At 49.5% G+C, this 24,463-nt stretch overlaps 1 protein-coding gene across 2 annotated transcripts; it reads right to left on the reverse strand.

Moving 5' to 3' along the window:
• Positions 1-11,543: 11,543 nt before the first annotated feature.
• On the reverse strand, positions 11,544-18,290 carry LOC308236173 (cytochrome P450 2A13). 2 transcript variants are annotated; one of them, XR_013959245.1, is made up of 10 exons: positions 18,044-18,289; positions 17,398-17,560; positions 16,417-16,566; positions 16,106-16,266; positions 15,471-15,647; positions 14,349-14,490; positions 14,150-14,248; positions 13,727-13,914; positions 13,121-13,262; positions 11,870-12,578 (listed from the first exon to the last, which is right to left on the reverse strand). XR_013959245.1 is itself a non-coding variant. In XM_080645547.1 (9 exons), the coding sequence occupies exons 1-9, from the start codon at positions 18,221-18,223 to the stop codon at positions 12,397-12,399; spliced, it is 1,485 nt and encodes a 494-aa protein (XP_080501673.1). In that variant the 5' UTR covers positions 18,224-18,290; the 3' UTR covers positions 11,544-12,396. The 2 variants fall into 2 exon arrangements, 1 of the variants encoding a protein (XP_080501673.1); XM_080645547.1 differs by lacking the exon at positions 14,150-14,248 and having other exon boundaries at positions 11,544-12,578; positions 18,044-18,290.
• Positions 18,291-24,463: the final 6,173 nt, after the last annotated feature.

Below are 24,463 nucleotides of genomic sequence, written 5' to 3' on the forward strand. Positions count from 1 at the left end.
AAGAGAAAGCTGCTAGAGAAAGGTCAGTAATACAATATATGGCTAGACAAAGGAACCCAGCAAATACCATGAATAAGCACAGAAATGAGGAAGCTCAGAAATAAAACAAAAAATCTCAAGAAAGCAAGGTGGGCCTGGCCGGCGTGGCTCGGTGGTTGAGCATCAACCTATGAACCAGGAGGTCGCAGTTCAATTCCCAGTCAGGGCACATGCCTGGGTTGCAGGCTCAATCCCCAGTGAGGGGCGTGCAGAAGGCAGTCAGTCTGTGATTCTCTCTCCTCATTAATGTTACTATCTCTCCCTCTCCCTTCCTCTCTGAAATCAATAAAAATATATATTTTTAAAAAAGAAAGGTGGAACACTTGGAAAGATGTGAAATAAATGACAGAAAATTAAAGATTGCTGTTCTGAATATACTCAACCAGATGCAAGAAAATACAGACAGAAAAATATATAAAATTATAAAACACTGAAAAAGGTAATTTTATGGTCAATTTCAGACTACTCTAATACTATAATACAGTATTGAGTTAATCATTTAACTCTAGTATAAAAAAATAAAGGACAAATGTATTACAGTAATATAGTTAGAATAATTTGTTAATGAATACATAATATGAATGAGGTAAATTCTAACATCAAAAACAAAATGGGGCCCAGCCAGTGTGGCTCATTGGTTGAGCATAGATTTATAAACCAAGAGGTCACGGTTCTATTCCAGGTCAGTACACATGCCCATGTTGTGGGTTCGATTCCCAGGGGAAGGCATGCAAGAGGCAGCCAATCAATGATTCTCATTATTAATGTTTCTCTCTCTCCCTCTCCCTACCTCTGCAATCAATAAAAATATTTTTTTAAATGGGTAAAGTAAAAAAAGGCGGTGGAGGAAGTGGATGCTATACTGACATGCTCCCAGGACCAAACTGGAATTACAACTAAAGTACAGAAAAAACATCTTGATTAATCAACTAAAGACTAGCTGGAGAGAACCCCGATAACCCATGACAGAAAGAGGAGACTGCATAGAGACTGGTAGAAAGGGCAGATACATGAGAGGGCTGGCTGGACTCCCACAAATAGCAGCTGAAGTTATGGAGTGATATCTCAGCTGTGGGGGACTGCCACTGAGAAGTCTGGGGTCTAAATGCCACGCTGGGCTCCCCAACCGAAAGCATCAGAACTGAGAAAGGTGCCCACACAACACCTAGTTGTGAAAAGCAGCAGGGCTGCTGTCTGACAGTGAGAGATGGCTGGAAATACAGGCACCCTCTTAAAGGACCAACCCACAAAATTTTATATGCAGCTCACTCACCTTTGTTTCTGGCCAGGGGAGGACAGAGTGGACACAAGCTCTGTGAGCAAAAGCCAGGGTTGGGAGATCAGGGGTTAAAGCTAAGAAGGCAGACACACCAGGTTTCCTGTGCTGAGTCATTCCCTGGCACTGCTGAGGAAATCTTTCTTAGGCAGACCTTTGCTATTCAGTCAGCTTTTGCCTGGAGGGAGGTTAGTTGCCCCACCCTATTGGAAAATCATTTATCCCACACTGTGGAGTTTCTGAGACCTATTAAGAAACTGAGAATAACAATTTGCCTCCAAAGAGAAGCAATTGCCCAATCCTGTAAGAAAACCTCTCACTCCACCAGTGGATGTTTGCCTGAGGCTACTCAAAAATGAATACAATCAGTCTGCAGACAGAGGCAGGTCTCTGGAGGCTTTGAGTCTTTGCCTGATCTAATTAACCAGAAACAGCGTTTGACATTGTCCTGCACTAGAAATTGGGAAGCTAGCAGATCTACCTAATACATAGTCACAAACACATAAAGGCAGGCAAAATGGGGACACAAAAAAAAAACACCTCTAAATGAAAGAACAAGATAATTCTCCAGAAGAAGAACTAAATAAAATGGAGATAAGAAATTTATCAGACATAGAGTTCAAAATAATGATGGCAAAGATGCTCAACAGAATGAGAAAAAAATACTAAGAAAGAACACAGTGGAAGGAATACACAGCAGATTAGGGGAAGCCAAGGATCGTATCAGTGAATTAGAAAACAGGGGGAAAAAATCACTGAATCAGAGATCCAAAAAGAAAAAGCAATTTTTAAAAAGTACAACAGCTAAAGGAAGCTATGGGACAACATGAAACATAACAATATTTCTATAATAGGTGTGGCAGATGGGGAAGAAACTGATCAAGGGATAGAGAACGTGTTTGAAGAAATAATGGCAGAAAACTTCCCTAACCTGGTGAAAGAAAAAGTCTCACAAATACAGGAGGCACAGATAGTCAGTCCCAAGTAAGAATAACCCAAACAGGCCCATGCCCAGACACATCATAATTAAAATGCCAAAAATTAAAAACAAAGAGAGAATCTTAAAGGCAGTAAGATAAAAACAATTTGTTAACTACAATGGAGTTCCCCTAAGGCTGTCAGCTGATTTCTCATCAGAAACTCTACAGGACAGAAGGGAATGGCATGAAATATTCAAGGTAATGAAAATCAAGCATCTGAAACCAAGACAACGATATCCAGCAAGGCTATCTTTCAAAATAGATGGTGAAATAAAGAGCTTCCCAGACCAAAACAAAAAAATGGTTAAAGGAGTTTAATAACTATAAATGTAAATGGATTAAATACTACAATCAAAAGACATAGGGAAGCTGAATGGATATGAAAACATGACCCAATTATATACTGTCTACAACAGACCCACCTCAGGATGACTCACACAGGATGAGAGTGAAGGGATGGGAAACAATTTTCCATGTAAATAGAAACTAAAACAAAAAGCTGGGGTAGCAATACTCATACCTGACAAAATAGACTTCAAAATGAAGGCAATAACAAGAGACAACAAAGGTCACTACATAATACTAAGGGAATCGATCCAACAAGAGGATATGACCTGGTAAACATATATGCACCCAATATAGGAGCACCTAAATTTAAAAAAAAAATTTTTATCCAAGCCTTTAGGGGAGAGATCAACAATAATACAATCATAGTAAAGGAATTTAACAACCCGCTGACTTTACTGGATAGATCTTCCAGACAAAAAATTAACAAGGAAACAGTGACTCTAGATGACACACTGCTTCAGATGGATTTAACTGATATTTATAGAACATTTCACTCAAAACTGCAAAATATACATTCTTCTCAAGTGTACATGGGTCATTCTCAAAAATAGACCACATGTTAGGATACAAAAGAAGTCACTACAAGTTAAAGAAGATTGAAATCATATCAAGCATCTTCTCATATCACAGTGGAATGAAATTAGAAATCAACTACCATAAAAACACTCAAAAACATTCAAGCACATGGACACTAAAGAGCATGTTATTAAACACTGAATAGGTTATCAATGAGATCCAGAAAGAAAACAAAAACTTCCTGGAAACAAATGAAAATGAACACAGAACAACCCAAAATCTATGGAACACAGCAAAAGCAATCTTGAGAGGGAAGTTCGTAGCACTACAGGCCTACCTCAAAAAAACAAAACCAAAAATTAATAATAAACACCTTAACCATCCAACTTAAAGAATTAGAAAAAGAACAACAAGAAAAGCCCAGAGTAAGTAGAAAGAAGGAAATAATGAATATTAGGGCAGAAATAAATGACATAAAGACTAAAAATAATACCAAAAAAATCAATGAAACTAAGAGCAGGTTCTTTGAAAAGATAAACAAGATTGATGAGTCTTTAGCCAGATTAATCAAGAAACAAAGAGAAAGGACCCAAATAAGTAAAATCAGAAATGAAAGCAGTAAAGTAACAACTGACACCACAGAAATACAAAGGATTGTAAGAAAATACTACAAACAAGTATATACCAACAAGCTGGACAATGTGGATAAAATGGACAAATTCCTAGAAAAATACAATCTCCCAAAACTGAATCAAGAAGAATCAGAAAAACTAATTAGGCCAATAACAACTAATGAAATTGAAGCAGTAATCATAAAACTTCTAGCAAACAAAAGCCCAGGTCCAGATGGCTTCACAGGGGAGTTTTATCAAACATTCAAAGAAGAACTAACACCTATGCTCCTCAAACAAGTCCAAAAAAAAAAACAAGAGGAAGGAATACTTCCAAGCTCTTTTTATGAGACCAACATTATCCTAATTCCAAAACCAGATAAAGACACTACAAAGAAAGAGAATTACAGGCCAATATCCCTGATGAACATAGATGCTAAAATCTCCAACAAAATATTAGCAAATTGGATCCAGCAATATATTAAAAAGATCATACATCATGACCAAGTGGGATTTATTCTAGGGGTGCAATGCTGGTACAATATTCACAAATCAATAAATGTGATACAGCACATAAACAATTTGAAAGATAAAAATCACATGATCATATCAATAACTGCAGAAAAGGCATTTGACAAAATCCTACACCCATTTTTGTAAATACCGTGCACTAACCAATTGCGCCACTGGAGCTCCACCTACACCCATTTTTGATAAAAACTCTCAGCAGAGTGGGACTAGAGGGGTCATATCTATATATATAAAAGCCTAAGCGACCAAACGACCAGAACCACTGGGACAAGCAGAACAGCTGGTTGACCAGTCGCTATGACATGCAGTGATCACCACGGGGCAGACGCTCAACACAGGAGCTGCCCCCTGGCGGTCAGTGCACTCCCACAGCAGAAGTGCCACTCAGCTGACCAACCTGTCCTGGCGGCCCACCAGCCCAGCAGCAGCCACTCACTCCCTCAGTAGCCCTGCAGGTCCAATCTCCAGAGAATAGGCCAGGTACCGACAGCCCAGTGCCACCAGCACGATCCCAACAGTGCTGCTGGCCTCTTAGAAGTTGGCCTCAGGCACCATGGCCGCTTCCCTTCCCTAGATGCTGCACAAGGAAGAAAGGATATAAAAGCGGCTGCCAGGTAGTTCCCAACAACCAGTGCAAAACTCAGCAGGATGGATCTGGATCCCGGGTTGGCAAGGGCGTCCCACTGCCCACCCCGAGGGTTGATCATCACCCAGCCTCCCCCCCGGCACCCCGATCCCCTAGGGGACCCCACCCATGCATGAATTCATGCACCGGGCCTCTGGTCTCAACATAATAAAGGCCATGTATGACAAACCTACAATGAACATCATACTCAATAGGCAAAAACTAAAAGCATTTCCCCTAAGAACAGAAACAAGACAGGGATGTCTGCTTTCAGCACTCTTATTCAACACTAGAGGCCCAGTGCCCGAAATTCATGTATGGGGGTGGGGGGGTTGGCCCTCAGCCCGGCCTGCGCCCTCTTGCAATCCGGGACCCCTTGGGGGCTGTCCCACTGCCAGTTTAGAGGTTAGAAAGAAACCTTGTGAGAGAAAAAAAAAAAAAAAAAAAAACACAAAACAAAACAGAGGCCACTCCAGCAAGGGTGGGTTCTGAGGAGCCAGGGTTAACTTTCTGCATGAAGATTCGCCAGGCCAGGGAAAAGGGGAGGAAGGAGAATGTGTGTGTGTGTGTGTGTGTGTGTGTGTGTGTGTGTGTGTGTGTGTGTGTGAGAGAGAGAGAGAGAGAGAGAGAGAGAGTGAGAGAGAGAGAGAGAGAGAGAGAGACCCCAAAGACTCCACACTCTTTTGTTCTAAAACACAAAACTTTGCTTTCCCCACATTTATCACATGTCTAAACACAAACCATCATGTACTTCAAGCAACATGTATTAGGGAAGGTGAATGCAGCCTTAAAGAAAAGGGTGGGGGTGTTAGAAGCGAGAAACTCCTCTCGTCCCCCCAGCTGAAGCTCCTTGGGGTCCTGCCTCTTTGTGAATCCACATTTATCTCTTGGCACGTGGAAGGTTAGGGAGCACAGCATTATCCTGGGAGGGAAAGGTCTCAGGGACTGCACCTGTGGTACTCACACCAAGTTTCATTTCCTCACCCTCCCAGGTTGCTTTCCACCCCACCACTGATCCAGTTAATGGGCTCAGAGGTCTACAGCTGGACATCTCCAGGTGGAGAGCATGCTGGGGCGGGTGAGCTCTGAGGCCCCAGCGTTCACGCCCCAGCCCCACCAGCTTCCCACCTGCAGGCAGCGGCTTGGGTGTTCCACCCCGCCACACGCCAGACTCAATGCGACCACGTGCAGGGAGAGATTGGGCAGCTCCATGGGGTCGGCTCCATGGCTAGGGCCTTTGAATTGCATGCCATTGGGGTAAAAAGAAAAGCCTCCCCAGAAAGTTTTCCTAAAACCCTCAGGGACTGGGAGGTTGGCCAGACAGGGCCTTCCTTCCCCCTGCTGCTGGCAGCAGGTTCCTCCCCCGACCTGCACCAGCCTTGGCCTGGCACCACCAGTGTCTGCCACCACCCACCACCCACAACCCATTCCTGGTTCCCCGCTCCCCATCGGGCAGGCAGCACCTCCCGGCCAGGGGGAGAGACCAGGAGGTTGGCCAGCAGGTCCCGTTCAGGCAATCGGGGTGATCAGTGCACATCATAGTGACTAGTCCTGTCTTGCCGTTTGGTCGTTCTGCCGTAACAGTCGCTTAGGCTTATGTATATATATAGATAGCAATGGAAGTCCTAGCCACAGAGATCAGACAAGCAGAAAAAATAAAAGGTGTCCAAATTGGAAAGGAGGAAGTAAAACTCTCATTATTCACAGATGGCATGATTATTGTACATAGAAAACCCTAAAGACTCCACCAAAAAAACTACTAGATTTAATAAATGAATTTGGCAAAGTAGCTGGATACAAAATTAACACCCAAAATCAATGGCTTACCAAAAAAGACCCACACCAAGACACATCATAATTAAAATGACATACATTAAGGACAAAAAATCTTTAAAGGCAGCAAGAGAAAGACAGAAAGTTACCTATAAGGGAGTTGCCATAGATTGTCAGCTTTCTCAGTAGAAGCACTTCAGGCCAGAAGGAATTGGCATGAAATATTCAAAGTAATGAAAAGCAAAGGCCTGAATCCAAGACTATTCTATCTAGCAAGGTTACCATTTAAAATTGAAGGTGAAATAAAGAACTTCCCAGTGTGCGTGTGTGTGTGTGTGTGTGTGTGTGTGTGTGCGTGTGTGTGTGTGTGTAGGGGGGAGGGGGAGCAGAAGGAGTACATTACCATCAAATCAGCATTACAATAAATGTTAAAGGGACTTCTTTAAGAAGAAGAAGAAATTGAGAGAGGAGGGAACTGGTATAAAGAAAAAATGGCAATAAATAAGTACCTATCAATAATAACCTTAATGTAAATGGACTAAATGCTATAATCAAAACATATAAGATAGCTGAATGGATAAGAAAACAGGACCCATATATATGCTGTCTACAAGAGACCCACCTCAGAACAAAAGATTCACACAGATTAAAAGTGCAGAGGTGGAAACTGTTCTGAAGGCTGGGAGGTGGATGTAGCCTCCCCTGGACCTATTAGAAATGAGGATCTGCGGAGACTGGAGTAGCTGCAGATCTGTAGGTGAGACAGGAGGGCCTGGGACTGAGAGAGGAGGCCCTGAGGGCACTGGCTGTGGACACTGTAGAGTGGGTGCCGCAGTGGAAACCTGGGGCTGAAGTCCCTCCATAGAGTAGCACTAGCACCCAACCATGGTGCAGTCTGGGAAGCTCCTCCTGACCAGGGGGAAGGACCATGCAGTGGAGCTCAGGGCCAGCCTACATTGGAGGGGTCTGAAGGACACACCCAACACTGAATCTTGGGGGCCCTCTATTTCTTGGAGGAACTCATGCTGGTGAGCAGAAAGGGGGCTGGACAGTAGGTCCAGGAAGGAGGATCAACCCTGCCCACCTGAAACACAGGGAAGGTGCCATCTTTCCCACCAGCAAAACAGATGCTTCAGACCTGACCTGCAGCAACCTGAGGCAAAGGGTAACAGCCCAGGGCAGGAAATCTGTGCCCCTGCGGGTGACAGAGAAGAGGTGCCAGCAAACCAGGCAGAGCTGAAGCATTAGAAGGAGAAGGGCCGGGCCCTGCCTTCCACAAGCTACTGACACCATCCCCAACAGGAGTATGATCAAACCATCCTGGCCCCGACCAGGATACCCCTGCAGAGCCCATGGGGGAATGGAGTACAGCTCAGAACAGGGACAATCAAGTGGTAAGACTCAAGGTAGACCCAGCCTCTGGGCTAGGGAGTCCCCACCTGCTGGACTACTGGGGGCTTCAGCCACTCGGACCTCAGTCAGCTTGCCCAAGACCAGAAAGGGACAGTGACACATTGACCTGCACCAGAGAAGCTCCCATGAGGCCCAGGATAGTCATACCAAGGACCAGAGTCAACAACATCAGAGCAAAATCCAGCGAGACCCACAAATAGTGCACCCAAACGTTTCAGAGTGTGTGTGTGTGTGTGGTTTTGGTGTGTGTGTGTGTGTGTGGTTTCTTTGTTTTTTGTTTTCTCCCTTTGTTCTTTCTTCTCTTTTATCTTGCATATCTCTAATTTCTCTCTTTCCTTTCATTCTGGTCTAATTTTGACTATTCTTATTCATTTTTCTTATTTTATTTAGTTTTTCTCTTTTCTCGCATTTTTTTTCCATTTTACTTTTCCTGGTGACCTCCTGGTTCATAGGTCAACACTCAACCAATGAGCCACACTGGCCAGCAGGGATGTCCATTTTCAACACTTCTATTCAACACAGTATTGGAATTTCCAGCCACAGACATTGGTTAATAAAATTAGATGGGTTTCAAATGTGCAATTCCATGATACATCATGTTACATTGTGTACCCACCACCCAAAGTCAAATCTTCTTTTGTCACCATATATTTAACCCCCTTGACCTTTCACTACCTCCCACCTCTTTCCCTCTGGTAACGATCATACTGGAGGATTGTGAAAATTAACAGTTGTTCTCTCTTACCTCTTCTCTCCCTCCTTGGAGGGCAAAGACCTGATAGCTATTCTCTCTTCTCCTGGAGAAGTGCCTCATTGGCAGCACCCAGCTACGTCCAGCCCCTAATCTCCTCTCTTGACTCTTTCTTTTTCTCCCTTCCTCTCTCTCTCTGAAATAAATATGTAATAATAAATTTTTTGAAGTGCGTTTGTAATAATAAAGGGTGTGACCCTATGGATCCATTCTCCTTCTCCAGTGAGCAGGAAGCAGCCAATTCATAAAACCTAAGTTGTAAAACTTAGATAATGGAAAATGAGAAACTTGAGAATCATAGCCTGCTGTGAAATTTGCAAGGTTCAGAGGACCAAATGTACCCCTCTCTTTTTCTCAATCATTGGTCCTTCAAGTGTGGCAAGTTTCCTCTTCTTGGGGGGAGAACAATCTGTGTAGCGTTTAGTGTAAGAAACACAAAACCAAGGCTAATGTGTATGAAAGTTCAGACTGTGCACTGACTGAGGATGCCACTTCTAAGGGAACACATACTGACGTATTTGAGAGTAAGAAGGTGATTCTGAGACTCTTAGCTGGGTCTTACAGTAGATCCATCAGAGAGAGCCAAACCTTCAGAAATTCATAGCAAATGAGTTCATGCATACACTCAGGAGAAGATGCAATCATATACTTGTATGCACACATATGCACACATACTTGTGTATGACTGTGCCATGACCAAAGTTCTCCCAGCATTCACTGAAGTGTTTTTCTGCCACACCCAGTTCACTGAGAGACCTGATTCCTATTCCTCAGTCTCACTCTGATCAGATCCCACCTTATTAGGGATCTGATCAATGCCCTAGCATTTGTTTTTTTTGTTTGTTTGTTTGTTTGTTTGTTTTTTTAAATATATTTTATTGATTTTTTACAGAGAGGAAGGAAGAGTGATAGATAGTCAGAAACATCAATGAGAGAGAAACATCGACCAGCTGCCTCCTGCACACCTCCCACTGGGGATGTGCCCGCAACCAAGTTACATGCCCTTGACCGGAATCGAACCTGGGACCTTTCAGTCCGCAGGCTGACGCTCTATCCACTGAGCCAAACCGGTTTTGGCAATGACCTAGCATTTGTAGTGTGCATGAATGGACAAGAGTATGTAGTGAAGCCAGGTCAGCTGCCTGCCAGGGCTCTGGAAAAATCCTTGGACAGAACTGTTCATCTATCCTAATATATAAAAACCCTGGGTCGTAATGACCGGTAACAACCGAGGCTTGACCAACCGGAAGTCAGTCCTGCAGTCAGTGCTGGGTTCGTGACAACCCAGCATTGACTGCTTCCTCTGCAGAGACGGTGCCCCAGCACTGACTGCTAAGGGGCTGTGAATCAGGGCCAGAGAGAGGCCTGAAGAGAGAAGCAGGGACTGATCTGTTGCCTCTGTGGCAGTTTTTGATCAGAACTTTCCTCTCTTTCTCTCCCAGTCTTGCCAGCAGCTGCATCTCCATTTCTCTCCAGGCCTCCACCAGGGCTGCTGATCAGCCCCACCTTTCTAATCAGGCCCCGTTGATAGGCCCAGAGATGCTGACTGGCATAGAAACCAACTAATCAGAACCAAATCTGGGTGAAATGTGAGGTAACAATGGCTGTCTAGGAGGCGGAGCTTTTGACACTGACTGGCATAAAAACTGACCAATCAGAACCAAACTGGCTGGCCGAGGAGGGCAGTTGGGGGCGAGATCAGGCTTGCAGGGGAGGGCAGTTGAAGGCAACCATGCCGGCAAAAGGAGGGCAGTTAGGGACGAGATCCGGCCAGCAGGGGAGGGCAGTTGGGGGCAAGATCAGGCTGATAGAGCAGGGCCTTCAGGGGCGAGATCAGGCTGGCAGGGGAGGGCAGTTGAAGGCAACCATGCCGGCAAAAGGAGGGCAGTTAGGGACGAGATCAGGCCAGCAGGGGAGGGCAGTTAGGGGCGATCAGGCAGGCAAGCAAAGGCAGTTAGGGGCAAGCAGGCAGGCAGGCAGGCAGGCAGGTGAACGGTCAGGAGTCAGTGGTCCCAGATTGTGAGAGGGATGTCCAATTGGAGAGGGTGCAGGCTGGCTGAGGGAACCACCCCCATGCACAAATTTCATGCATGGGGCCACTAGTATATATATAAAAGCCTAAGTGACCATCGCAACCAAACAGATGACTAAACAGGCTGCATGGGGCGACTAGGCCAGCAGGGGGGTTATTGAGGGATGACCAAACAACGGAGCAGCAGGCTGTGTGGGGCAACCAGGCCGGCAGGGGGGTCAGTGAGGGGTGACCAAATGACCGAGCAGCAGGCTACGTGGGGCAACCAGGCCAGCAGAGGGGTCAGTGAGGGGTGACAAACAATCGAGCAGCAGGCTATGTGGGGCAACCAGGTTGGCAGGGGGTGTCAGTGAGGGTTGACTAAATGACCGAGCAGGAGGCTTGGATGGGGCAACCAGTCCGGCAGGGAGGTTAGTGAGGCACGACCAAACGACCGAACAGCAGGCTGTGTGGAGCGACCAAGCTCACAGTGGGGGCACTTGGGGGCGACCAGGTACGTGGGGTGGGGGGCAGTGAGGGGCAACCAGGCCAGCGGGGGGGGGGGGGCAGTTGGGGATACCAGGCTGGAGGCTGTGGGGCAGTAAGGGGTGACGAGGTCAGTGGGTGGGTGGCAGTTAGGGGCTACCAGGCCAGCAGGGAGTGGTAGTTGGGGGCAACCAGACTGGCAGGGGCGGCAGTTGGGGCGACTAGGCCGGGAGGGGGGCAGTTGGGCATGACCAGGCCAGCAGAGGGGGCAGTTAGGGGCGATCAGGCAGGCAGGCAGGTGAGCAGTTAGGAGCCAGCAGTCCCGGATTATGAGAAGGATGTCCGACTGCCGGTTTAGGCCCAATCCCCAGGATCAAGCCTAAACCAACAGTTGGAAATCCCCCGAGGGGTCCCAGATTGGAGAGGGTGCAGGCTGGGCTGAGCAGACCCTCCCCCCGTGCACGAGTTTCGTGCACCAGGCCTCTAGTATTGTACAATGATATACTAAGTTGTCATTTTTTTACTTGAAAGGAAGGGGTGCTCTTTAAGAATCTACCCAAAGGACAATGGGCTACATATAGCCATCCCTGCACAGATCTGTGCTTGAGTACTTGCTGAGCACTTACTGTGTTCTGTGGGAACTCAGAGACTTAAACTTTCTGAGCCTCAGCTGTGTCACCTGTAAAATGGGAATGAACACAGTTCCCATCCCATAGGTTTGTGAGCATTAAGGGAGGTGAGTGTGTAAGGCTTTTAGCAAAGAGCTGACACAGAATACTTGCTCAATAAATAAAAGCTGTTACTATTATTATTATCATCGTGCACGGTATAGTGTAAGGTTGTGCTTTATCTCACCCCAACTCTGAAGGTTCTATCTCTAACACAGTGGACAGACAGCCCGTCTGTTGCTTCTTACTCTCCTATCCACCTTGCACCTTCTTTTCCTCCACCTCACCCCCCATCCTTAGCACCACCTCTCCAGGCCCGGCCCTCCCATTTGCTCCTCCCACTAGTCCTGCCCTGTGGCAGCTCTAGCTCAGCGTGGCAGGAAGCTCATGGTATAATTTCGTGGGATGGTGGCAAAGCCCACATGTTTCGGGGACACGTCGATATCCTTGGGTGACTGCGGGGACTTGAAGCGGAAGTTCTGCATGATGGTGGTGAGCAAGAGAAAGAGCTCCATTCTAGCCAGGCCTTCTCCAAAGCAGTACCGCTTTCCTGACAAGATAGGGTGGGAAGGGTGGAGGTGAGGCCTACTCTCACTGCCACCTCTTCCCTCTCTGGATCTCCAGCTGCATTCTCCCCGGGGAAGAGGGGACGGAATCCGTGGCCTGAAGACTTTCAGAGAAGTCTCTAATCCAGTCTCAGCCTCAGTTTCCCTTGTACATGGATGGGGGTGAGCTATAGTAGGCTGTAGCAATGGGAATTTTAGACGACCCTCCCCTAAACATACACATATGGCTGCTGTGCTATCATCTCCTAGGAGTCTGAAGAATTGAAGTGACCTTGGTCAAATCTCTGACTCACTCTGGGCCTTGACTTCCCCATCTCTGAAGTAGGTACAATCACCCCTTTCTTTTTGCCTGAGTTTGGGTAGGTGTTAGTTAGGAGGGTTACAGTTGGTTGGCTGTAGGGTAGATAATAAGAGGGACTTCCAAGCTGGAGAAAGCTACTAGGCTACATCTCAGAGAGGGAAGGTGGAATGAAGGAGGCCCCTGTTGGTGTGACGGGTGGCTTGGCAACAGACAGCGGTCTCTTACCAATGGAGAATGGCACAAAAGCATCATTCTTCTTGAACTGCCCTTTCTCATCTAGGAAATGCTGCGGGTTGAAATCTCCAGGGCTGGAGAAGAACTTGGGGTCTCTTAGCACGGAGCCCAGCATAGGAAACACTTCAGTGCCCTGGTGGGGAGGAGGAAGGGTTTGACAAGGTGAAGGGGAAATGCTGAGAGCATTTGGGGTTAGAGGGGGAACGTGGGTGCTCTAGGTGAGGAGAAATGGGAGCCAGGGTCCTCTCTGAGGGAGGAGATTTGAGGGATGTGACATTTATGTCCCTGAGACAGGAATTTTGGGGAGTATGGGGTCTGTGTCTCCTGAAGTAGAACCTTTGGGGTACATGCAGTTCATGTCTCTCAAGGCAGGACATTTGGGGGACATGGGATTCATATTCCCTGAGGCAACAGGTCTTGGGGAGATATGGGTGGGTTAAAGGGACCCATATCTGAGTGGGAAGGTTGAAGGGACATGTGATTGGGGAAGTCTGTGATTAAGGGAGGGGGACAATGGCTGGGAAGCTTCTAAGGAGGATGGGGTGCTGGGTCACAGGGTGCAGGTTAGAGGTCCCTCTAGGCGGGTAAGGGCAGCACCTTAGGGAGGAGGAAGTTCCGAAACTTGGTGTCCTTGGTGACTCTGCGGGCCACGCCCATGGGGATCATGTCTCCAAATCTCTGGATCTCGTGGATCACCGCCTCTGTGTAGGGCATCTTGGCCCGGTCTTCAAACTTGGGCTGACGGTTTTTGCCAACCACCCGGTCAATCTCCTCATGGACCTTGGCTGAGGAATAGGGGGGAATATGTTTAGGTATCTAGGGGTCGGGGGCAGGAATGATAGCCCAGATATGTGCAACTGAATGGATATATGATCATTCTAAACAGACGTTGATCATAAGCATTGTTTGTGCAGGGGCCTGTTAGCCTGGTTGGGCCAGACTCATGGGGGGAGCTGCGAGGGTGGAGTCTTGGGGGGTGGTCTGGAGGGGCAAGTGGTGGGCACTGGAGGAGCTATTTACCAATCAGTTCAGATATTTTCAATTTGTTAACAGCGAATGAAACGTGCCTGGTCCCTATTAGCGAGTATCATCCGCCAGTGTCTGGATAGCAGGATGTGTCTGAGGGTCCAGAAATTTGAGAGAGATGGGGACATTGCAGTGGGCTCAGATGAATTTTGAGGGTCTGTGGCCCTCACTTCCCTGCCCCCTCCAGCCTTACCCTCCACATCTGGGTGCTTCATGAGCAACAGGAAACCATAACGCAGGGTCGTGCTGACCGTCTCGGTTCCCGCAAAGAAAAGGTTCAGCGTGGTCAGTACCAGGTTCTTCAAGTGGAACTCTGTGTTGGGGTGCTTTTGCTCCTGCAGAGAGAGGGGGCTTCAGGCCAAGCCCACTGCCCCATGCTCTCAGGACCCTTCTGGGGTTTTTCCTCTGGACCCACTTCTTATAGATCAGGACCAGAAGTGGGAAGAGGGACCCTAGTTCTGCAAGATCCTTTCCAGGCTGGTGGTTCTACCCAAATGTTCTTCACACACTCCTTACCCAGCTGACTATCTGTTCCTTAATTACCCACTTAGCTGTTGCTTTTTAATTATAGAAATATTTAGAAATGAAGGAATAGAGACAGGGAGCAAGAGAGACCATGATAGAATGCATCAGAGAGAGTTGAAGAGAGACATTTTCTGAGACACAGACCGGATTTTAAGCAAAGTATCCCATTCCTTCACCGCAAATCTTGAAGCTTACTCTGGAGAATCCACTCCCTGATCCTTTCACCTTGAATTTCAGACTCCATAAAGCCCATCCAGTTAGGAGGGGGGACCCTCCAATGCCACGTAGTAAAGCCAAGTCACCTGTCCACACAGGTGTATCTGACAACCAAGGAATGGAAGGTGGGAGCATGGTGGTTAAAGCAGCAGCCTTGGAGTCTGAGAGACCAGAGTGGAGCTAGGTTCCACCGCTTCCGCACTGCGGGGACTCAGGAAGGCACTTACACTCTCTGGCCTCAGTGTCCTCATTTGTAACATTGGAGTCATAGCAGAACCCTCTCCAAGAGCTGGTGTGAGTGTTAAACAGGTGAATGCCACGAAGTTCTTAAAATAGTGCCTGGTGCACGGAGGTAGCATAGATGTGCTTATTATGATGATTTGCACACACAAGTCCTGCCCATGGGTGAAGGCTCAGTGGAGAGAACAGTGCATTATGATTGGGGTCCTGAGGTTTATGATTGGGGGGGGTCATCTGAATGAGCCTCTGTTCTCCCCCGCTCCCCTCCCCCCCCCCCCGCCTGATTTTCCTCTGCTAGGCTTTGGTCTTCTTTGCACTGGCTGCTGGCAGGTACCTCCTGCATGCGGATGAGGAAGGAGTCGATAAAGTCCCGCGGGGAGTTGGGATCCAGTGTACGTTGGTTCTGCTCCACCTTCTTGGCTATAAAGTCCTCCAGGCCCTGGAGCTCCTTAAAGGCCTGTTGCTGTGGCCCCGGCAGGTGTTTCATCACCGAGGCGAACATCTCATAGAGCTGAGGGGGAAGGAAAGGGAAGGACAGCTGTCGGTGGGCGTCACCTGAAGGGAGTGGGGCCTGTCTCGGGCAAGGGCGGCACTGGTAAGGCCCCTGTCGGGTGTTTAGGTATTGAGATGGGGCTGGATGGAAACTGATGTCTAAGTTTTCATGCGAGATCAGCGTGAGGGCTCCTGTCCAAGGATGTAGATGAGGTGGATTGAGACACATACCCAGATTTCCTTCCTTCCCTTTCTTTGTTGGAAGGGGAATACCAGTTGAGATAGCCAGGTATTGGAGACTGGGTATTGGGCACCTGTCCTGAGTTCCTGTTCACCTGTTCAGTTGTCCAAGGGAGAAGGCTGGTTTTGAGGGGACCCAGGTCCGGAGGAGGAGGGGGCTGGGGCACCTGTGTCCGTGTACAGAGACGGTGGCTGGTTGTGCAAGGGCCACAGCAGAGCCAGGTTGGGGTCAGTTACCTGCCCCGTAGATGTGGCTGTGAACTGGAAGCTTCCCTGCATCATGCGCAGCAGTGAAAGGAACTCTTTGTCCTCATAGTCAAAGCGGTCCCCGAAGACAATGGAGCTGATGACATTGGAGACAGTTCGGCTCAGGAAGAAGGTGGGATCGATGAAGGCACCTGGGAGGGGGGAGAGAAGGGATTTGGGGGAGAGTCAACTTGGAGGTCGGATGCCAGTCTGAGATTCGAGGAACGCCTTCCCCCAACCTAGTTCCCCTCCCAGGCCAGATGCGTGTTTTCCTCCCCTGCTCTGGGGGGTCCCAGGCTCACCGCGCGTGCCCCGAAAGGCCTCAAGGAGGAAGCCCGCCTCCTCCTGGATGCGCTCCTCGATGCTGCGCTTGCCCAGGCCGAAGTCCCGCAGCGTGCTGATGGAGAAGCGCCGGAGTTGCTTGGCGCGCTCCCCGTTGCTGAACGCCACGCCTAGGGAGGGAATGTAGGAGTGGGGAGTGGCCAGAGAGGGGCGGGGTCAGAGGGAGTGGGGCGAGGGGGCCGCGCGGGGGTGGGGGGAGAGAGAGAGAGAAGACTCAGTCAGAGAAATTCAGAAAGAGAAAGAGACCAAGTTGGAAGAAAATCAGAAGGAAAGGGCCAACACGGATGTACGGAGAAAGAGAGATGCAGAGACACTCACATGAAGAGAAAGAGGCAGGAGGGAAGGAGGGGAAGTGAGATATGTGGAGATCTGGGAGGTGGGAGTAAAAATTGAGAAGGATTCTAAGACTGAGCTGGAGAAGAGAGAAAAATATATACAGGGAAACAGAGGGTCTGGAAGAGAGACAGGGAAACAGAGGGTCTGGAAGAGAGAAGAGACTCTTTTTTACCAGGAGGCAGAGGCATGGGGATTTTGCAGCAGAAATAATGTGAGATTCTAAGACAAAGGAGAAAGAGAGGCAAGGGGAGGGAGAGAGAAACACGGGGAGGCACAGAAGCTGGGAAGGAGAAAAAGACAAAAGGACACATGGAGACAGAGGACCAGGGTTCCAACGCAGAAACCCCAAGAGCTGCTAAGAGATGCAGAGAAAGAAGAGATACCCAGTGAGAGAGAGCTGGGAGGTAGGGCAGAGAGAAGCAGGGAGACGCAGAAACACTAAGACAGTTAGAGAGGACACAGGGATACACAGGAACGGGGACAGAGGGGACCAGAGGAAGGGCTCTGCCACAGCCTTGAGTGGGTAGGTAAGTTGGGAGAAGAATGCTGGGAAACAGGCCATCGAGTCTGCTGGACCACATCCCCCCACCCAGAGTCCCCCTCACCATAGCCTTTGAAGAGCCAGTCAAAGGTGGCCTGCTCGCCTCGCCCACTGAACTCCTCAGCCTGGTCCACCAGAGCCTCCTTTACAGCCTCATAGCCACACAGCACCACGATCCTCCGAGTGCCCAGGTGGACGGTGAACACTGGACCATAGCGCTCGCTGATCTGATGGAGAGGCGTGGGAGTGGTGAGAGGGAGCGGCCCCAACTCTGAACTGACTGGGTCCCCAGACCTCACAGACTGAGATACATTTTGCCCAAGTTCTGACACTCAAGGAACTGGACATCCCAAGACCTGGTCTTTCCTGGCTAGAACCCCAGTACTAAACCTTCAGAACTCCCCCTTCTCGCCCTGGCTGGTGTGGCTCGGTTGCTTGAGCGTCGTCCTGTGCACCCAGGGGTCACCAGCTTGATTCCCTGATTCCAGGTCAGGGCACATGCCCAGGTTTTGGACTCCAATGATGTTTCTCTCTCTTTCTCCCTCTCCCTTCCTCTCTCTCTGGAATCAATAAAAACATATATTTTTAAAAACAGCCTCCTCCTTCCTAAGATTTCAGTCCAACCTTGCCAATCCCCTGCCACAGAGTCTCAGCCAGAGTGGGCAGGCCCTCAACCCCACCCTAACACCCATTTCCCTGCCTCGTGACACCTTCATGAGGGAGTTGTACATCTGTTCTGTGTTCAGCTGCAAGTAGTTCCCGATGAAGGGCAGTGCTCGGGGACCAGGAGGCAGCTTTCCCAAGAGCTTCCTTTGCTGCCAGACAGACATCAAGACCATTATTGTCAGGCAGGACAGCAAAGCCACCAGAAGCAGCCCCGAGGCCAGCATGATGGCTCTGAGTGAGAGTCATATGGTGATGGCTGGGATGGCTTGTCTTTATACTACCTGGGAGAGAAGGGCGGCCTTTGGTCCTGATTATATAACTGTCTCATTTCACTTCCCAGTTACACCCCCGAAATGTTCCCGCCTAGCTTGGGATGCAGCCAGCAATGGAGGAGGGAGGGACTCCAGGGCAGATTAACAAGTCTCAGTTTGTGGCTTCTCCTGAGGGGTCAGTCCAGGACTGTGGACTTGAGGGGGCTGGGGGGCGGGGATAGTTGACAAATTTCAAAGCTGAAGATTCTGGAATATTTGCATATGTGAGCCCTGGAGCTTGGGATTTGGGGCCTCAGAGTGAGAAAGAACACCAAAGTTGTGGAGTTTGGGGTCTTGGGAGAGACAGAATACGTGGCTGTGGATTTGGGAATCTTTTGCTGAGGAGGGATGTAGGTTTAACGGTCTCAGGATTGGAGATTCCAGAGAATGGATTTGAAGATCTTGAGGTGAGAAGCACTCCAGCAGTGGGTGTGGGCTTCCTGGGGGGAGAAATATAAGAGGAGACCAGCTGGATCATGGAGTCAGCTCCTGACCCAGCTCCTGACCCAGATGCTGACCTGCTTTTGTTTTGGACATAATACCGTTTCTTGATGCCCAGAATCCTCATTGGAACCTCAAAGCAGAGTCAAGATGGCATGCCACAGAACTGCCCTTCTCTAGTTGGAAAGGGAGAGACAACCAGAGCCATATTTCAATGGAAATTTCCACAGAACTGGAGAAGAGTAACTCATGGTCTCAGTTGGCAGAGGGATGGGCCAGGACTTGGGAAATATTAATGACAACTGCAATATGGTACAAAAAAATCCCAACTGTCTGAAGGGTTATAATTTACAGAGAGCCACAGTGACTCCCTGCCCAGATCCTTAGGGAAACCCACCAAGTTGATTGTATCTATTGTTATTATTATTATTATTATTATTATTATTTATTAATCCTTCCCATTTTATAGAGGGTAAGATGAGGGCAGAGAACAGAGAGTGGGAAGAGGGCACATATGTCTCTCCTGCTCTCTACTTTTATTCCCTCTTTCTGGGATTGGGTTGCCACCAGTGGAAAGGTTATATTTGAGGGCAGAGAGAACCATAGCAGGAGAGATTTGGGTAAGCTTCAGTGCTGGGAACAGAGGTGGGCCCTGAGATGCTGAGGGGGGAGTAGAGAAAGCATGAGTGACTCTGCTGTCCTTTCCTCACTGGCATTCTTTCTTAATAATAAGGACAGTCTCCCCTTGGTGAGCACTAATTGTGGAGATTGGGTCTGTATGCAGGTCTTATGGAATCTTTATAAGAATGGGCTGGGTCATTATCGTTCTTACTTTGCAGTTAAAACCAAGACTCCAAAAAGCCACTTGCCAGAGGTCACAGGTAAAAAGTGATGAAGCTGGGCTTTGAATCCTCTCTCCTGCTTTCTCCATTGACTGGCCTCGCCCACCCTGAGGGCCAAGTGGAGACCAAGTTTAGCAGCAGGTGGGTGCTGAGATTGGCATTGGCATTGGCAGGTGCTGCTATTGGCATCAGGTAGCCCTGAGACAGAGGGCCATCACGTTGGCACTGAGCTTGTTTCCAGGTAGACACTAGGATTGAAAATAAGTTGACACTGAACTTGAAACCAGGAGAGCAGTAGTAGAGCACCGCTGGTGTCAAGAGGGCTCTGAGAGTAGACCCAAGTGGCCATTGGGGCTGGCTTCCAGAGGGCATAAGGGTGGCACCACGTGGGCTCTGAGGTGGATCCCAGCAGGCTCCAGGGCCTGGGTAGGGGACCCAGGCAGAGAGGTCATAGCCAGAACAGGGATCTTAGGGAGCTGTAGGAGCCCAGAAATGGCACCTGGCACTTTGCAGGTTCAGGGTAAGCCCCTATAAGGTTAAGAAGGACTTTCCATGGAGGGATAGGGAGTGTTGTGAGGGAGAATTGCAGGCAGAGGAATAAGCTTGTATAGAGGTGAGAGGTCCAAAGAGTAGGGTTAAGTGCTCCTAGAGATCGGGGGCTGTGTTCACCCTTGAACCTGGAGCCCTCAGCAGGAGTCAGGCCATATGGAGCCTCATGCAACTTGTTGGGGAGTTTGGATTCTGTCTAGAAGCAAAAGGAATCAACTCTTTTCACTTAAAAAAAAAAAAAGAGATTCTATGGCGCCTTATTGAATGTTCTGTTAACACCTCCCTTGCTTTCCTTTCGACTCTATGGCCTGTGCTCATGTAGCTAGAGCTGGCTTTGCCCGGTTTGGGCAGCTGTTCAATGGCATCATTTGTATGTGCCCGGTGACCCGCATCTCCTACTCACATCGGGGCTTGGGACTCCCCAAGCCCACAGCACAGAAGCGGACTTGTTTTTTGCGTTGTGTGCCGTTGGAGGAATGAGCCCGGCTTCTTCTCTCTGCAGACTCGTGGGTGGCCCCATTTTTGCTGATGTGAACTGCAGGGCTGCGCCTGTGCGTGCCTCCCGGCACTCCATGTGCAGGGGTTCCTGGCAGCACACAGCTGGGATTGCAATCGTGGATCCCACCCTGCGGGGACTGTCCCGCCAGCAGTGGTGAGAGCACCCGTCGCCACATGCAGCAGCATCTCATTGCGAGGGTGACCAGGCTTTGCTTGGCACCTGTGGTTCCTGCCGGGCACCCACAGGGACCTCAGCTGACCCTCCCCTCGGACCCTCGGGTGCAGGGCCTGGGCTGACTGTAGTCCTGAGTCCAGGAACAGTGGAGCCCGCTTTTCTGGAACAAATATGAGACTCCACAGACAACCTGGTGGTGGGGGGTGTTGTGTGAGACCACCTCGTCCTCTGCCCACACCTTCCAGAGGCACCGCCTCGCAGTAATAAAACGGAAGGTCCTCCCTGCGCCTGCAAAGACCATCTCCTGCGCTGACCTCCCTCTGTGTTTGAACACATCAAATGTGTCCCCATGAGGCACTCTGCGGGGACACTCCTGCCCAGATCCCCCTGGCTCCTTGATCCCTCAGTCCCTTCAGGTCTGTGCCCAGGGACCTTCTCTGACCACTTTTGTTGTCCCAACTTGGAGATGAGCTACCATTGGCATCCAGTGGGCAGAGGCCAAGGATGCTGCTGAGCACCCTACAATGCATAGGACAGTCCCCACAGCAAAGAACAATCTGGCCCAAAGTGTCGTAGCATCAAGGCCGAGAAAGCCTGGTTTACAGTGAGATGAGAGCTGGGCTAGGTGTTCTATTGAAGCACAGTGACCTCCATCTTGGGTAAAACCTGCTGTTTAAAATTTAACCCTGCTATTCTGGCTTCTGTAAACATTTTCTTGCTTAAATAATAGGGAAAAATAAGACTATTCCCCATTCCAGAGAGGTCATAAACTATGCCCCAGACAGAGTTGTCAGTGCTGGCGCCAGGCCAGGCCTTGAGATATGGTCTCATGGCCTGTCCCAGCACACAGCACTTTTTCTCAGAAAGTCCAGAAGTCTCATTCCAAATTTGGAAAACATAGAGCTGAAAAACATATAAATAAGGGAGACTTCCACCATATTGGCCCTAGAATTTGAGAAGCAAGATTTTCCTCTGGGCCCACTAGCGCTAGCGAACAGGACTCCAAATAAATTTGGCTTATTGATTAAGGCATCTTCTGATTCACAATATAACACTATATGCATAATGTAAGTTAGTCCTCATAGAGTAAGGTATTATCATCATGCCCACTTTACAGATGCAGAAACTGAGGCTCAGAGAGGGGAAGTGACCTGCTCAAGGTGCACAGCTATCAAGTGGCAGAGGAAGCATTTGAATGTGAGTCTGCTTGACTCCACTACCCCAAATGGTCTCTGGTTCCCCTTTCTCTCCCTTTTCCTTGTGACTGACTGCCAACGGGTCAGCTAGCTTCGTGCTGCAGCAGACTGGGTACCTCATACAAACCACATGCCGAAGACCTGTGGTGTGGGGAGGGCCTGATGTGATCTTGGTCCTGCCCACAAGCCTCTGGGACAGTGGGGGTCTCCCTCTGACTCCCCAGCCCCTGAGTTCCTTGTGGGTGGGGCAGCAGAGAGCTGACAGAGGCCAGGGTGTTGTCCTCCCTGCAGACACTGACTCAGGCCCAGCTCCTGGGCCTCCTCTGTGAGCTGGAAGCTGACAGCAGAGGGGACACGTGGGAGAAGGACCCTGTTATGTCTGATGTGATGTTCCTAAGCCAGAGGTGGGCTGTGTGTGCCATAGTTGAGGGTATATATTTGCATCGCATGAGTGTGAGTGTGTATGTGAGTGTGTGTGTGAGTGTGTGTGAGTGTGAATGTGTGTGTGTGTGTGAGTGTGTGTGTGTGTGTATGATGCCAGGACATTACTAACGAGGACGAAGCTGCAAACACTGCTGTTTATTTGTTCCCTGCAGCCTCTGAGCTCAGCACCTTACCTCTCCTTAGAGCAGAAGAGGTCACCACAGGGCACAGGCCAGGCTCCCCCTCCGTGTCCCCATTGCCCCAGCCGCTCCCCATGGTGTCACCTGTCAGGGACACAGGTCCTCGGGCCTCGCCCCTCTGCCAGCCAGTCACCCTCTGAGGCTACATTTACCGAAGCACCAGGCCATGTTTGCTTAAGCCTTGGGGTCACTGCACACACACCGCCTCTGTCCAGTGGTCTCCCCTGCAGGCCGAGAGCAGGTGAGGTGGCAGCAGTAACTCCATTTTGGCCTGTTGTTTCTGTTTGTAACAAAACTGATTGGGCAGGAGGTTGTCCTGACCGAGAAAGATACACGGGCAAAACAGAGGGCAGGTGAGAGCTGTGGCTTCCTGGCCCTAGTGCCTGCCTGTGCCTGTGGGGAAGGTAGAGATGCGTCTGGGAAGTTCAGTGGCCCCGCCTGGCTGGCCGGGCCCTTCGGCTTTATCCTGAGGCGATGGGGAGCTCTGGATGGCATTTAAGCAGGGCGAGGCCTGCTCAAGGTTGAGGCAGCGTGGAAAAGGGGCAGGAGGGATGGGGTTGGGGTGGGGAGCCTGGTTGCGGGGAGAGGCTACCACAGCAGGTTTGAAAGTGGTGCAGGTCTAACTAGAGGCCATAGAAAAGAAGGTAAAGCATGGAGGCCCCAAATATCTCCACCAGGACATCTCATTTATTCATCTCCAGCAGCTGAAGGGAAGCAGGGGAAGATTTATTATCCCACCCCCAGAGCAGCCCAGGGGAGTGTGTGTGTGTGTGTGTGTGTGTGTGTGTGTGTGTGTGGCGGGGGGGGGGGGGGGGGGCGGCGGGGGAGCAGGTCATGATTATCTTTCCTGCTCCAAGGAACTCAAGAAATCTGCCAGCCCTCCACCCCCCGCACCCCCCACCCTGGTAAATAGCGCCCTTGGCAATGCTGCCTGCCCTTGGGTCCTCTGGCCACCAGATGCAGAGAAGAAAGGCCAGCCCCACAGGGCACTGGGCCTCTGCAGGGAGGAGGGGAGGAGAGGCACTTGATGGGCAGGCAGGGGCTTGGAGTGGGGAAAAGAAAGACGATAGGGAAAATGAACACTAACCCTTGGCATAATCCCACAAAGCAGAGGTAAGTGGGGAATGTGGAGGCAGGGCCCACGTAGGACCACAGGCAGGACCTTCTGTCTCCAGAGGGATGTGGGCAGGAAGATTCAGGGGAAAACATTTGCCAAGAGGGCTCCAGAGAAATGACTCAGGATTGCACAACAGCAGGTAATATGTGGGTTGCAACATGTGGAGAGCTTTATTTCCTAAAGCAGACAGGGCAGGTCATGAAAATGAGGGAGCGAGCCACGTGTTCTAACCACCATAGCTCATGTAGGATGGTCACGTGCAGGGGACACAGGGCTGTGGGGTCCGGGAGACAATGGAGAGGGCTGGGGACTGTGGCAAAGCAGAGAACAGCCGGAGGGAGCAGCCCAGGCCAGCTCCAGCTGCTGCTGCCATGGAGGAATACAGGTCTGGAGTGAGCACCGTTTCTGATTTTTTTCAAACAAATTAAAAAATGTGGATTTTTATATGACACGTCTGTAAACTGTAGTGAGTAGTTCATGCTGCCTACTCTGTACAAGCAAGCAAACCCCATCTGGCCAGGGGGACACCCCTGGGCCCCTCTGCTCCAGGCCAACCTTGCCCGCAACTGGAAAGGCACGTTGTGCTGCCTCCATTGGTGTCCGGGTGTGGCATTTACCCCCAGGTTCTACCGCTAAGTGGGTCCTTGGGCAAGCCCTTCAGTCTCTACAGGCCTCGGTTTACCCCACCTGTATAATGGCAGATGATCTCTAA

The sequence above is a fragment of the Plecotus auritus genome (genome assembly GCF_963455305.1).
Source record: "Plecotus auritus genome assembly, chromosome: 10".
Lineage (NCBI taxonomy): Eukaryota > Metazoa > Chordata > Mammalia > Chiroptera > Vespertilionidae > Plecotus > Plecotus auritus.